The following is a 14,512-nucleotide window of genomic DNA, read 5'->3' as shown; positions in this document are numbered from 1 at the left end:
AATCAGCAAAATAAATACATACATGTCGTATCTTTCCCCGCTATTTTGTAGCTCCCTATGAGGTCTTACAGCCTTCAAGTGCCTCATCTGGAAGCGTTTCTGATGGCACACACAGCGTTGTTGTGTATGTGCCAAATGAGAGGAATGGACCAATCAGGTGAAATACGACGAGACTACCGACGTGAACGTTGTTTACAATTGGCATATATTACAGCTGTTTGTTCGTCACCGTAAGACGTGGTGCCGAAAATGTTGATACTGTGGATCTTGGCAAGTTGGAGCTATTATCCGAGAATGCACAAAATAAAGTCAATCCTGAGAGCGGTGGTGAATATATAGCAACTTCAATTTCAATGTAAGTCTAAAAAACGGTATTTACTTTGTGTGTGTGCCGTAATTGTAATTAATATCGTGCAGGGCCTCCATTTACAACGACGAAAGTATTACTGTAGTTTTGGGCACCGGGGAAACGTCACATTGTGACGTATATCAGGTTACAAGACAGACATCCGACGGGTATAGCGGTTATAATTCGGCATTACGAGCTAATGAGACATACAGGTAGGCTCTGTGTTACGATTAGGGCTGGGCACAATGATTCGAGTACTCGAATCTGAATCGAGTAATTATTTCAATGATTCGAGTCGAGTAGCAAAAGACGATTTTTTCGAGTACTGAAATTATACGCTCGTCGCCACTGAAAGTTATTTTATCGACGAGAATTAAGATATCGAAACTATTTTCCACTGTGGGAGCCTTGAAACCTTGATTGGCCGTATCGCAGCCTACGAAACATAGTACAAAGCTACGAACGTTACTAAAAATAAAACATTTCCGAAGTCATGATTCTCCCACAACATTGTAACGAAGTGAAATGAAATCGGCAGAGTCGAAATAATACCAAAGTATACGTAATGTGACGAATAACATGCATCATATTCTTTGTGGTGGCTTAAAAGGTACATATTTGAACCTTGACTTCTTACATACTGTTATTACGTAATAATCAGTGATACTCGAAAACTCGACTCGACTCGAAGCATATTACGTGATTCAGAATCGAATCACTCAGGTACTCGATTTTGCCCAGCCCTAGTTACGATATGAGCGAAGCTTCACCGGGGCAACGAAATGTGATTGGAATAATTTGTCATTTGCGCTTTATATTTATGATAGTTATGTTTACTTTATCACAACATACATTGAATGGAGACTTTTTAGATTTTGGTGACTGGTATTCAATCGCAAGTCAGGCAGTCATGGTATAGCGTCACCATCAAATTAACGTCATTCATTATATCAATATATATTAAATTTAATAATTGTAATATATTGAAGTTTTTTCTAGCTTATCGATCGTGACAACCACGCCGAATGAGCTCGATCAAATTTTGCTTTCGCAGTCCGCAAACTACACGTTTATACATATTGTTGAACCAACGAAGGAATCAGGTAAAAATTATTTTAAAATCGACGATCAGACTTTAACGAGGAACAATTTTACTACCTATGAACGTCGTAGATTCTCATGTTATAGGAGTAATCGGAAGCAAGTATAGAAACCCGTTTTACACTCTGCTCAATATCAACGTAGCAATACTCAGACGACGCCGAATACATTGTCCGGTCTGGCCAAGACTGTTAAGGCGTAAGCTTATATTCCCTTGCATTGCAATTCCTTGTCTAAATTGTTGGCAAAGCGACGGAAGATATTGATTGTATGGGAATATTATATCACTTGATTGCTCCAGTTGATACGTTTGGCGACGTTTAAAACGCCAATATGTACTTCAGCATTGTGGCAATATGTAGCCCATGTCGTTGCTAGGTACCGTGTACATTAATATAGGCCAGTGCTTTTCAACCTGTGTGACGGTTCGCACTAGTGCGAATGAAAAAGATATCAGTGCGAATGACGAAGGTAGTGGGAATAGTGCGAATGAAAATCCGGATCCAGTGCGAATGACGAAGGTGGTGCGAATGGTGCGTATGGAAATCCGGATCAAGTGCGAATGAAAATCCTGATTAATTGTTAACTTTTCTTACGTGGAATAATTTAAATAAACCTAATAGGAAATTTAAGATCAGTGTATTATTTGTAGTTGAGACGCAATTGTAAAAACTTAATACGGCGCACCACTAATCGTAGCTCTCATAAGCCGAAGTAAATTAATATTCATGGCCTAAAATTATTACGTAACCAAAAGCCGGGTTTGGAAGCTGGTGTGGCAGTATAAAGATCTCTACAATATCTATAGTGGAAGTCATACGGTATATCAGCCCGTCTGAGCCTGCGACAGGCTAGAAAAATGACATCAAATTGACTTTCTGCTTTCTTTCGCTAAACAATCATCATTTTTTTCTTAAAAACTGTTCGATTAGCACGAGGCACGAGGATAGTAGTAAATACCATCATTACAGACTGACATTTGCAAGTTGCTGTAACGCAAATTTTTACCCCTTTAAGGGTTATTAAGGTATGGACCGCAAAGGGTATAATTTTGGGTCGACACGTTGCCCGAGCTATATCTGTTAATATGTATGTAACATTTATTGAATTCAGTGTTTTTTTATTGTTTGTGGGTTAGAAAGCCATAGAACTTTTGCTGTCAATACTAGCTTTGATATGCTCAGCACGCATATCAACCTTGACCTTTTGATAACGTACTATGGTGATTGCAGAACAGGTTTTAATGAAATAATTGAAAACAAAACGAGCAAAAGAATTTGCGTTTTTAATGAGACACTTGATAGCTTAAGCTACGTAGTAGCCAATTTGTTGCACATCTGAACATAATATTGTTACGTAGGCCTATCTTCATATTCTTTTTGTATAACAATTTTCAATTAGTTTGTGCGAATGACATTTATTTTACAAAAAAAGTGCGAACGGAGCTCAAAAAGGTTGAAAAGCACTGATATAGGCTATCACTTCATTGAAATGTAGGGTTGGAATTATCAATATGACGTCACGTGACATTATGAGGCTCACGTTCGCGGTCACACAGAACCTTTGAAAAAGGTTCGCGTTCGCACCATCCCTGTATATGTTAATAGTTGCGGAGTGTTGACGAATGATACATGTGAATAATGTCCTGTTTTTCTGTGATTATATGTCAAGGGGTCTAGCTTGGATAATCCTGTTGGATTTCTAATTTCGTAAAGTTAACAGAATCTGTTTGTAACTTCTTGAATAAAAGTACTTGAGAATGCATTACATTTTCAGTTGAGCTAGGTTCCGAGTGACAGATAAAATATACATTTCTGTCCATTTTACACCAACCTGCAGCTTGGATTTAAACAGTCAAGCACCGATATGTGATATACTCAAATTACATATTATTACGACAATTTTTATGGCAGTAAGTTAGAAGCCTCCACCAACTACCAAGTACACCACAACCACCAAATAGTTGGGGGAAAACAATTGATGAATTGCGGTCATTGATGTTTTTCTGCGCGAGGGGCATTTCTACCGCGGGAATCATTTTACCTGGACGGGACTATTCGGTGCCATCCATTTAGTTACCTGAACATATCAAAATCTAAGGCTTCGGCCAACATGCGCCGGTGTTATCACTTGAGATCCTTCTGGTAGCGCACTTTGCGGAATCGCATGTTGACATAAACTTCGAGTCATTTGATACGGATGTGGCCGCCTCCGCAACACGAGTGAGCTACCTAATATTACATAACGCACGTACTGCAAACCACTAGGTTAAAGAATACAAACTGTTTCCACCACCCTCAGGCGATACTAGGAATATACGGTTCCCTCATAATCAAAAATATAGTTTTACTCGGGAAATGATGTGTCAATTTTTCCGCGCTTGGCGCGATGCGCCTCTATTTCATAGCTATTGCTCCGTGTATAGTCCAAATTTCACATTGGAGAATTCTCTCATCAACAGTCATAACCTTCCATACCATCAAATTATCTGTAAGGATTGCTAACATTCTGGTTTCATTGTGTGATATGACGATAAGTGGGGCACGAAATATTGGACTTTCATGAAGGAGGCGTGTCTAAAAAAGTTAAAGAATCAGTAGGCTAAACTAAATCCTAATATTTCAAAAATGACTGAACAACAAATAAACTCTTCTGAAACCTGTGCCGAACCATTTCCTACACCACGGTCATAGTTTAAATCTCTGACCAGTACCGAGGCTTGCTGCAACAACTACAAAAAGAAATTCAAGTTTCCAACCAAGGCTTCATCAAACTTGATCACGCATTTGTTGAGATGTTATCCCAATCTTACCTCCAATCTTGACCAAATTTACTGGGGACAGAAATTTTCGCACCCTAATGTTCATTAAATGCAATCTAACAGTTTCCGAGCAAGTGAAAATGTAAATGCGAACCAAAATGTTGTAATTCGTAGTTATCAGGAGGTTCTTTCCGTTTACATTTATTTTAAATTTACACATCTTAACAGTATCATCCTTATCGCTGACACATTAACAATTACATTTCATTATCCTCACTCAGCTGTGAGTAGCCTACTAATCGTTTGATTATATTTCATTGACTGTCCTGTAGCCAATTCGCTGTTAGTCGATCAAACTTTTGGTTGTTAACAGTCGCTTGAAACATTTTTTCTGTGTTTGTAGTGTTCAGTACTCATGATGAGGAATAGTTCGAATACGTTCTATTTTTTTAATTAAAGGGTACGGTTGTCAAAGAACACCTCTCTACCGAATCAATTACATGTTTAACAGTAATTTTAATTGTAATTGAAATTTTAATTGTAATTGAAATTGACACTCCCCACAATTTGCTTAAACGTCAAATTTTGGTGACCATGTATGTTATTATATAGTACGTGTGTGCTCATCGTGCGACAGTGGAGCTTACGCGGAAGTTCATCGAAGCTAAAAGACTTGCATTATCGGAATTTACGATGTAGTCAACTCTAATGAATTGCTGTCCTCGTAAATTTGGGATAACGGGCTTACCGAACGCCTTGAAATCTTAATTAGGGATTGCACCATGTGTTAATTGAACAGAGAGAAGCAGACATGGCGGCGCCTGTATGACATGACAATACTGTTCTCAAATCCACATTGCCTACGTCCTTATCGGCGAGAAATGGCTTTGAAGCGACATTGCTGTCGTTAAAATACATTCTTTTAATACGATTCATTCGCTGTATATGAGCATAAATGACCGAATAATGTATCGATTCAGCAATCCGGCCCGCCAAGTACTTAATTTTCCTATATCCGGCTCGCCAACTGGAGAAGTTGCCCGCCCCTGCCTTAATTGACACTGATTTGCGAGAATTCACTGAAAATTTGTTGACACGGCTACGCCAATGTGTAAAGATACGTACAATGGGCATTTTAAAATGTTAAGCAGTGTATGGGTATTGGGTACACGCAGGGTCGAAATAACGCTAGTCATGGCTCGAGTCGAGACTCATGACTCAAAGTCATTTATGTCTCAGATTCATATGATACAAAGTCATATGTTTCGAGACTTTCTATATGACTTGGCCGAAGTTTCATGTATCATCATCATCCGTCCATCCGTCCGTTCTTCAGTCCGTCCGTCCGTCCGTCCGTCTTTCTGTCTGTCTGTCTGTCTGTCTGACGGTCTGTCTGTCTGTATGTCTGTCTGTCTGTCTGTCTGTCTGTCTGTCTGTCTGTCTGTCTGTCTGTCTGTCTGTCTGTCTGTCTGTCTGTCTGTCTGTCTGTCTGTCTGTCTGTCTGTCTGTCTGTCTGTCTGTCTGTCTGTCTGTCTGTCTGTCTGTCTGTCTGTCTGTCTGTCTGTCTGTCTGTCTGTCTGTCTGTCTGTCTGTCTGTCTGTCTGTCTGTCTGTCTGTCTGTCTGTCTGTCTGCATTGTGAGATATGAAGATAAGGGAGGTGCGAAATTTTTCACCATGTACCGAGTATCAGTTGGAAAACCACTGATCTATCTATAATAAACTGCGTTCCATGGAACATGACAAAATATAAGATATAGGTCGAGCTCTTTACATGTTTGAGCTATACTTTCAGTAAAATATCAAGTAAGCTCACAAAATACCCAGACAGTGGATACAGAAGGATTTTTTATAAATAGGCCCACATTAACTTCGACATATCACCACCTAAATATGTTACTTACGAAATTATTGTTGAATATTATTGTCTCTAATCGTCATGTTACAGATGCGTTGTTGATTGCGCTGCTGGTGATTGCTGCGTTGCTGCTTATCGCAGCTGGTGGATTTATTTTGTGTTTCATTGTTACCACCAAATCCATGAAATCCAAAGAGGCAAACGATCACTCTTATGCAAATGGCGACGATGGAGAATATCAGACAGGTGATACTTATCGATGAGAACCAGATCACACTTGCTCGTATTTTACATGTCGTTACAGGTGGAAATTCAGGTGCTGTGGGTACAGCAGCATCAGCTTATTCCTCATATGGAGAAGTGAATACCCCGGCCGACAACTCCTCCCCAACTGCAATATCTCTTGACCTTCTACTTGAGACATTCAAAACCTTCAGTGAGAGCGAGGGAAAGAAGTTTAATGCGGAGTTCCAGGTAACTGTTACCAGGAACAAGCGTTTTATGGAGACACTATACAGTACAAATCCATTTCCGTCGAAGGACTTAAAGGAAAGATCGGCATTGATCGATGAATCAACAGTCGTTGCTTCGAATACACAAGTGAAGAAAAAGAATCGATTTCGAAACGTTCTGCCTTGTGAGTTGTTATGTTTCTATTACGTGAAGCTATTAACCTTGACATTGAGATTTATATATGCCTGCATATTGAACCAAATATTGAAATGACTAATATTTATATATATCCATAACACTACGAAATTATTATTACGACTAAAATATAGGCAACGTATTCTATTAAATATTGATTGCATCTTTCAGATGATCATTGCCGTGTTTGCCTTGTCGGCGGACAAGACTTTGCAACGTACATCAACGCATCTTACATCAATGTGCGTATCTCTGGCATAAATACCAGTATTTCTTATTGAAGTTTCCCGTTCACAGGGATACAAACGACAAAAAAAATTCATCGCCACGCAAGGACCCTTGCCATCCACCGTTGACGATTTCTGGCAAATGGTAATCCAGCAAAAATCGCGAGTAATCGTATTGGTGACCAACCTCGTAGAGAATGGAAAGGTAACTTGGGCGTATAGCAGAAATACGTGGCATATAATCTAGACTATGTTGCAGAAAAAATGCGAATGCTACTGGCCAGAATCTTCTATATCTCGAGACTACGGGAATGTAACTGTGACCGGAGTATCTGAGGAGAATTTCGGAGGGATAGCGAAACGAGTATTCGACTTGTCGGATCGATTTGTAGGGATAAATAATGAACTTGATTCAGCGAAATTCAGGAGTTCATTGAAGTTCATTTAATAGTCGACTCACCGCGTCGTGCAATATCAGCTGATGAATTGGCCCGATCATGGCGTGCCGATATCAACATCGACATTTTTCCGATTTCACAAAATATGCATGGAAGCACAAGGAAGGAAAGACGAGCCTATCATAGTACACTGCAGGTATATGAATCAAGTAATTGAGTACAAGTTACGGGAATAATTTTGTTTAAGGCTAGTTTATGGCCTCCCTTACACCCTCCGTGCTAACATGATCTCTAATATTGCACCAATTGAGTAGACACTTCATTTCACATATATTGTCCCAGAACGATTATTATAGACAGGTATTCTGAATTGTGCATGATGTCTGCTTAATAAACAAAAATATTTGGCACTTATCGCCTGACTGCCTTTCGCACCACGGTCAATAACATTCTACATGATGTGATTCGCATCAAAATTTCTTTCTGCGATAAGATGATACTATATCGAAATCGCTAAGACTGTCTGACCTGTTTGGTGTATTAATTTCAGCGCTGGAGCTGGTAGAACTGGAACTTTCATTGCGTACGACTACCTCATTCACGAAGCGATGGAGACCAAATATGTTGACCCGTTCCAGTGCGTCTTAGCTATGAGAACACAGAGAATGGATATGGTTCAGACATGTGTAAGTTCCTCTGCTTCCCGTGTTTACTGGGTGCATTGACTATTATAAAGGATAGATTTGTGACTCGGTTCCAAGTATTTTTCAGTCTATAATTTAGACCAGCAATGTATTCTCTTGTATGACTAAAATCGAACATATATGATTTACAAGTTTATATTATTAGTTCAAAGTCATAAATCGCATCTTACTGGTGTGTAAGTTATGAATGAAAGTGAGTGCAATGGATCTTTTGTGGCATAGACTAGCATTCAAGAACTCGGTTCAAAATCAAATCCCTTAGTACTTGATTCTACCCAGACACATGTCGTTGAGCCCGTCGAATACCGAGCTCAAAAACATGCAAGATTTAACTTACATTTTTATTAATTTAGGACCAATACAAATTCATATATCGACTCATTACGGAATACCACCTGTTCAAAAACACTGATCTTGACAAGGAATCGTTTTATGCAGGGCGATCAGCAAACAATCCTAGCAGTGCGGAGTAAGTTTAAGGAATTCCACTAATATTGTGTTGTTGAATATCGATAGTTGAAGTGATCTATGACACACGCAAGCCTCTTTGTGGTGTAGAAAACTATATATTCATTCATGAACAGGATTTCAAGGCAGATGAAAAATTTACAAGATGCTGCATCACTGCCAAAGATTGCTTCGGAAAAAGGTATCGCACATGTTTATAAACCCAACATTTTGGCATTCTCAGGAATTTCCTTGTGCTGAGGTTTGATAAATTATACATTTTGCTATAGCAGCGACATTGTGGCTAACATTGATAAATTCGATTTCTGTTTGCGGACAAATATTATCTTAATTGGTGTTGCGTACTATAGGAAGGTACCGTTTACTGTTTACTTGATGGATCTACACTAAACCATTAGGGACACGGCACCGAGTATTTTGTTGATAATATTTCTAGTGGCCTTCGCACTGAATGTACCAGTTACTTGGAGACCAGAGGACGGCGAAAACATCGCAAGGATTAGTGCATTTCGCGTGGAGGTTTGAATCATGCTATTGTGTGGCATCTCTTTAGTAAATCGAGAATGTTTCTTTTCGATTAGACACATGACCATTCTCTTGAACTGATAGCCTGCATCCCGCCTTCCAAATCGACAGCGGAAACTTTCTGGAGATTGAACCTCGACAATGACATTCAATTCATAGTATCCATCAATGACCCATCATTGCATCCGAAAGTATATAATAGTTCACCTTCTTGCAAAATTCTGAGATTAGATTTATTTTTGTTATCCAAAGGAAGACGTCAACGAATGCTGGCCCTCAGAAGAAAAGATGAAACGAGAATTCTTTTCTGTTACGGTGGAATTGCCAATGAGGGTCGACGAAAATAATAACTTTCACACGAACAGCATACACGTTCGACGAGATACGTCATTTCAAACCAAGGTATAGGGGAAATTACCTTAACGGTATGACCAACTATCTAATATAATATTTATTCCAGGAAATCAAACAGTACAATATACTGAAATGGAGGCCCAAAACAGCACTAAATGTGATCGAAGATATACAACGTTCAATTAGAACGATGTCGCCCAGCAAACCACTGAGGATTTTAGTTCATTGCAGGTGATGATAGCAAACTGTCAAAATGGAATAGAGTAACAACATGCCCTCAACATCTCTTTATCTCAAGCGAATTGTCTTTGATCGCCAAATAATTTGCGCCGAATCTTAAATCGCGCAGACTTGTCACAGGATGAAAATGCAGACATTGAATATGCTGCTGACGACGTATTATTATTCGTGTCTAAAGATTTACCTTCGACCCGAGAATGAATTGTGATGCTGCTATTATTTACGTCCCATAATCAATGCCATTGTAAAATTCTGTTGCGGTTTTACCTCATGGATAACATCGAGAGCTGTACTGATCAGCAACTCGTTATAATCTTTCAAATGTATGTAGTTGTGTTAGCATTTGTAAGGAATAAGCCTGATTTTATTTATAACTGCAAAGATCAATGCAAAGAAATGTTAATTTTACCGTATGTTATATTGAACAACGCATTCTTTTAATAGACGAGGGTTTGGAGAAACCGGGTCGTTTTGTGCACTGGTTAATCTCTTGTCGCGTTTGGAGACTGAAAAACGGGTGGATGTGTTTAGAACCGTAAAAGATTTGAAGGATGCTAATGTTGGTTTGGTGTCCGATCAGGTATATGCATATTACACTCACTTATATTACAAATCGTTTTACAGGCCCCATTTAAAATTGTTTTATATATGACTTATGGATAGATAGATTACATATATAGCATAAATCGCTGGCAACAGCTCCATAGTATGATGACAATGTATTGCGATCATATACTCGCGGACATATTTATATCAATACGGCGCTGTGGTTATCGCTATGTTTGCCTATATATATATATATATATCATTTACGAGATATCACCAACATTGACGGGCAGTGACTAAGCAAAAATCCAAAAACTTTCAAAGTGATATCCATTAGTAGATTCAACTACTTATCAGTCTAATGCACAAGCGAATGGAAACATATCCTTTACCATGTTCCGTTTTACTGGGGTCAAAATCAGTTTACCAGTGCGATAGCCTCAATACAGTCTTGTCCGAAATTGCTCCCTAATATCGTATCTATAGTGTCCGCAGTGCGGGATAAGTATTACATACTGTACAAAATAGTTTATGACCGGTCCATTGGTAGTGAGATCAAGCGTATACCCTAGCATTTCAGTCCATTTCAATTGTGATGTATACAGTTTATCTCCCGTTCAAGCACTTTGTGAACATCCAACTGCCGACTTTACCTACCGTCCAGTTGGATGAAATTGGTATTTCGCCATTTCGAATGCATTCACTAATAAATTATTCTTTGAACCGATAGCAGACGATATAGAAAATATTAATATCTTGGTTGCTTTCACACCTTATTTAGCGTCCACTTGCAACGTAATAATTTTATTTATCACACGAGCTTTCGGAGCTCCGCTCCTTCGTCAGGTGCTAAAGTGAAAATAACGCAAAACGATTCTGAATTCAAACATATACGCATATTGTGACATCACAGAAAAGATAATTTTCAGGTCCGAAAAGCTCCGAAAGCTCGTGTGATAAATAAAATCATTACGTTGCGAGTGGACGATAAATAAGGTGTGAAAGCAACCAAGATCTTAATATACCATATTCCGTTAAATGAATAGGAGCTAAATGGTTATAAAACGCTCCAACCCGATTCAACCCCGGATGTTTGAGGTTTCCCCGACACGGTTCACCACATACTCTTGCATTGCAAAAAATATGACTTTTACCGAACATTTCTTGCCGACGCATGTACCACGCTCAATGTACCGCTTACTTTAACCAATTTACTTACTATGCCGCAATTATTTACGCCGGTCGCCGAGTTTATTATTTCATGAAACTTGTATATATAGTTTGAAAGTTTATACACTTTGAAATTTATCATAAGCCTATGTCCCAGAGCACGAAAACTCGATCCTTGATAACATACTTTGTCCGTGGTGCACAAGGCCGGAAACGGCGACACGCGCCACTTAAAACTCATCATTAATAATAATAATAATAATAATGTTTGAGGTCATATCCAACCAAAGCGCGATGTTTGAAACCGCAATCCGTGGAGAAAAGTCGATCCATATGCGCAAAACAGTCAATGGAGGAATAGTTATCTCGATAGCTCCAGAGAATTTCATAAAACAAATTTCCCTGCTCAGAAGAGTGAGCCAACATACAAGGAATTCGATTTCGGATTTCAAACTAATTATATATTTGGCTGGAGTCAGTAATGCAATTAAAAACCCCAAAGCTTGAACTGGAATATTGCCCAACCTCCGTCTCTGACATTCGCAAACATAGGCAGTAAACTAATCGAGCATGCGTCATCTGTATTAGTAACACTATCTTGTGGGCTGATGATACCTTATTTCTGCTACTTGTCAGCTGACAAAACATCTCACCTTGTGTGTGTGCGCAGAACCGGGTCGAAGATATCCGCGCGTAGCATATTGCTCTCCGGTCTTCTGTCCTTCCATGTTAAATGGAAATCCGCTAAAGCGCTATTTCGCTGGCTGTATTGTGCTGCAACTTTCAGCCTTTTAATCAATCCTCATTCCTTGCACAGAAACAATACAAATTTTGTTACGAGGCGTTGAGGATGCTTGATCGTACGAAAGGCCAGAATAACTCGATGCAAGGTGGCCTACCCCAGGACAATTCGGCTTACATGAATGAACAACCTTTGACTACCACCACGCTGTAATTGACGTTTTCCTATTATGCCGCATATTACAATTTTATCTATTTTTATTCTGGATCTCTTATACCGTTGCATTCATGCACTTCTGTAATCTTCCGCATAGACCGATTTAAAGCGTGTACTTTAATATTGTGTTGGCATTGGAATGACGCAATGGTGCTACAATCACAATTGTATCGAATTTTATTGTTTCATTCACCCCACTGGCATGTGTCGTAATTAATAAAGCAAATGAAATATCCTCACCTGGTCAAACGAAGTCCGACTCATCTGGTAAGTCAAAGCAGTTTTAGACAAAAGTCACAAGGGACATGCAATTTTGACGGTATTCTGGAAATATTCATTGCAACAGCGGTTAACGTTAGAGTTACCATATTTTGAGACTGGAAAGGGAGACACTTTTTACAAGCTCCAAAAGTTACTGAAGCGGAATAGGAAACCATATTTATACAGCAAATTTCATCGGGCTGACTAAAACAATTCGATTTCACCTTATATTATCAGTGTTGACTAAAAAAAGAAAAAAGGGTCATTTTTCAGATTTGACTCACGCGTAACCCGTCGTCTGTCTTTTAGATCAAAATTTAACGTTTTCCGTGGTCTTTTGTTGCATTTTAGGCTAAAAAGTAGGACAAATTGTCAAAAAGGAGGACATTTGGACGGAGGGAGAAATCCTCCTAAGTGAGGACGTATGGTAACTCTAGTTAATGTGCAATCATTTTACGAGCGTTGCACCACGAAACATTCTGGAACGCACCACGCGGTAATGCTCTGAATTTAATACCACGCGTCAGTTAGCGGCATTGTGCACCGTAAATTATATACGCGGTCAGTAAACATTGTGACAATATAGTGAAAGTAATTCGACGCGGTAATGCTCCGTGGCCGCGGATTGTTACGTAAACCGTGTCGTTGCCAAGAGATGAGCCTCAAATTAGCAACATCTCTTTTAAGACCCTGGCAATGCGTCACTTGAGTTAACAGCTATCTTTCCCTTGTTTACCTGCGATCTATTGCAAACAAGCGCCGGGCAAAGATCGGGGGTAAATGTACGTCGTAGTAAGGAACGGGGTTTACCAGTTAATGTTTACTGTGTTTGCACACCGCCAAATTACACTGCAAAGAGGATGTTCAATCAATTTTATCGATGGGCAAATTTACAAATATCTGACAGAGGATACCAACCCCGCCGGTTAATCATTTATCTTTAGTTGCCACCATTGCTATCGTTGTGTATCTGGCGGTTTTATAATATCAATTATGCGGTCGCAGGGGATATTCAACACGGTGTATGCAACAAGTGTTAAAAACTCGCCACTTTATTGGAAATTCTTTGCCTAAAATATTAAATATTTTCCATTATTGGAATGCTGTTCGCAGTGCCAAAATCGGTTAGGGTTGGTTGGTGATTCATAGACTCTGGTATATATGAGAATTTCCAACGACGATGGGTGAAGTGTATGCAGCTTTTGGTTGCCAGTCTTAACATCCCACTTAACTCGTATGCCCGCCAATAATTCCGGTTATATTTTAGAGAAGTTGAACAGTCATGGAGACGGCCACGACCATGATATTCTGGTATATACAGGTTCCTAATGTATTTAATTTAGAATAAGTTGATAGCAGTTTAGGAGATAACTGAATCTGCTCTCTTATGCATCCTAGCGGATGTATTTCCCAAGGCCATATCCGACTTAAGTTTTCGTTCTGTTTGAAAATCACATAATGGTTTCGTTCTTTTAACACTCTCTCGATGCACAGTTCATTTTTGTGGACCAAGCATATCGTAATGTATTAGATGTGTAATTAGATGGGCATTGGTAGATTATTGTTTTCATGGCTCACAAAAATTCTGGATTTCACGCGGAGGCTTGCAGATTAGCGAAGGCTTTGTTTTTTGTTTTATTGCACAATTACGGCGCTTATCGCCTAATCAGGTTATTTGCGCCATGATAATGAATGTTGTAACATTCATTGTTTTTGCTGCCGATCAATCTGGACTTTTCGTACGACACTGCTTGCATACGCACTACCCGTAGTGAGATCAGCGACGAGGAGACCTCATAAACCTCCAACCCATAAAAACTTGGAAGAGCAGTGGCTCGAACCTACAACCAATGATCCGTCTAATTTATCATGAGTCTGCATAAACTCACCAACTCACTGCGCGGTTCCTCACTTCGGCTAGGCTCACGAAATATCCACTTTTTTAC

General features: G+C 39.3%; 1 protein-coding gene across 3 annotated transcripts in view; it reads left to right on the top strand.

Annotated features, from left to right (window-relative positions):
* Positions 1-12,554, top strand: part of LOC145441419 (receptor-type tyrosine-protein phosphatase epsilon-like) — a 251,311-nt gene extending 238,757 nt beyond the window's left edge. Inside the window, exons 2-21 of one of the 3 annotated variants that reach the window (XM_080319269.1) lie at positions 52-157; positions 215-355; positions 418-561; positions 1,349-1,452; positions 6,158-6,313; positions 6,372-6,541; positions 6,608-6,704; positions 6,887-6,957; positions 7,013-7,147; positions 7,202-7,330; positions 7,394-7,536; positions 7,891-8,026; positions 8,398-8,513; positions 8,629-8,693; positions 8,949-9,031; positions 9,094-9,228; positions 9,290-9,439; positions 9,498-9,622; positions 10,076-10,211; positions 12,165-12,554. In XM_080319269.1, coding sequence (XP_080175395.1) covers positions 52-157; positions 215-355; positions 418-561; positions 1,349-1,452; positions 6,158-6,313; positions 6,372-6,541; positions 6,608-6,704; positions 6,887-6,957; positions 7,013-7,147; positions 7,202-7,330; positions 7,394-7,536; positions 7,891-8,026; positions 8,398-8,513; positions 8,629-8,693; positions 8,949-9,031; positions 9,094-9,228; positions 9,290-9,439; positions 9,498-9,622; positions 10,076-10,211; positions 12,165-12,302 — 2,480 coding nt within the window. In that variant the 3' untranslated portion in view covers positions 12,303-12,554. The remainder of the gene's footprint in view (positions 1-51; positions 158-214; positions 356-417; positions 562-1,348; positions 1,453-6,157; positions 6,314-6,371; positions 6,542-6,607; positions 6,705-6,886; positions 6,958-7,012; positions 7,148-7,201; positions 7,331-7,393; positions 7,537-7,890; positions 8,027-8,397; positions 8,514-8,628; positions 8,694-8,948; positions 9,032-9,093; positions 9,229-9,289; positions 9,440-9,497; positions 9,623-10,075; positions 10,212-12,164) is intronic. The other 2 variants (XM_080319270.1, XM_080319271.1) reach the window with 2 other exon arrangements.
* The last annotated feature ends 1,958 nt before the right edge of the window (positions 12,555-14,512 follow it).

This window comes from Botryllus schlosseri, chromosome 6 (assembly GCF_051294905.1).
Source record: "Botryllus schlosseri isolate E-star chromosome 6, Bs_hap1, whole genome shotgun sequence".
Classification (NCBI taxonomy): Eukaryota; Metazoa; Chordata; class Ascidiacea; order Stolidobranchia; family Styelidae; genus Botryllus; species Botryllus schlosseri.
Note: the sequence above shows the minus strand (reverse complement) of the source record. Positions and strands in the feature narration are given on the sequence as shown.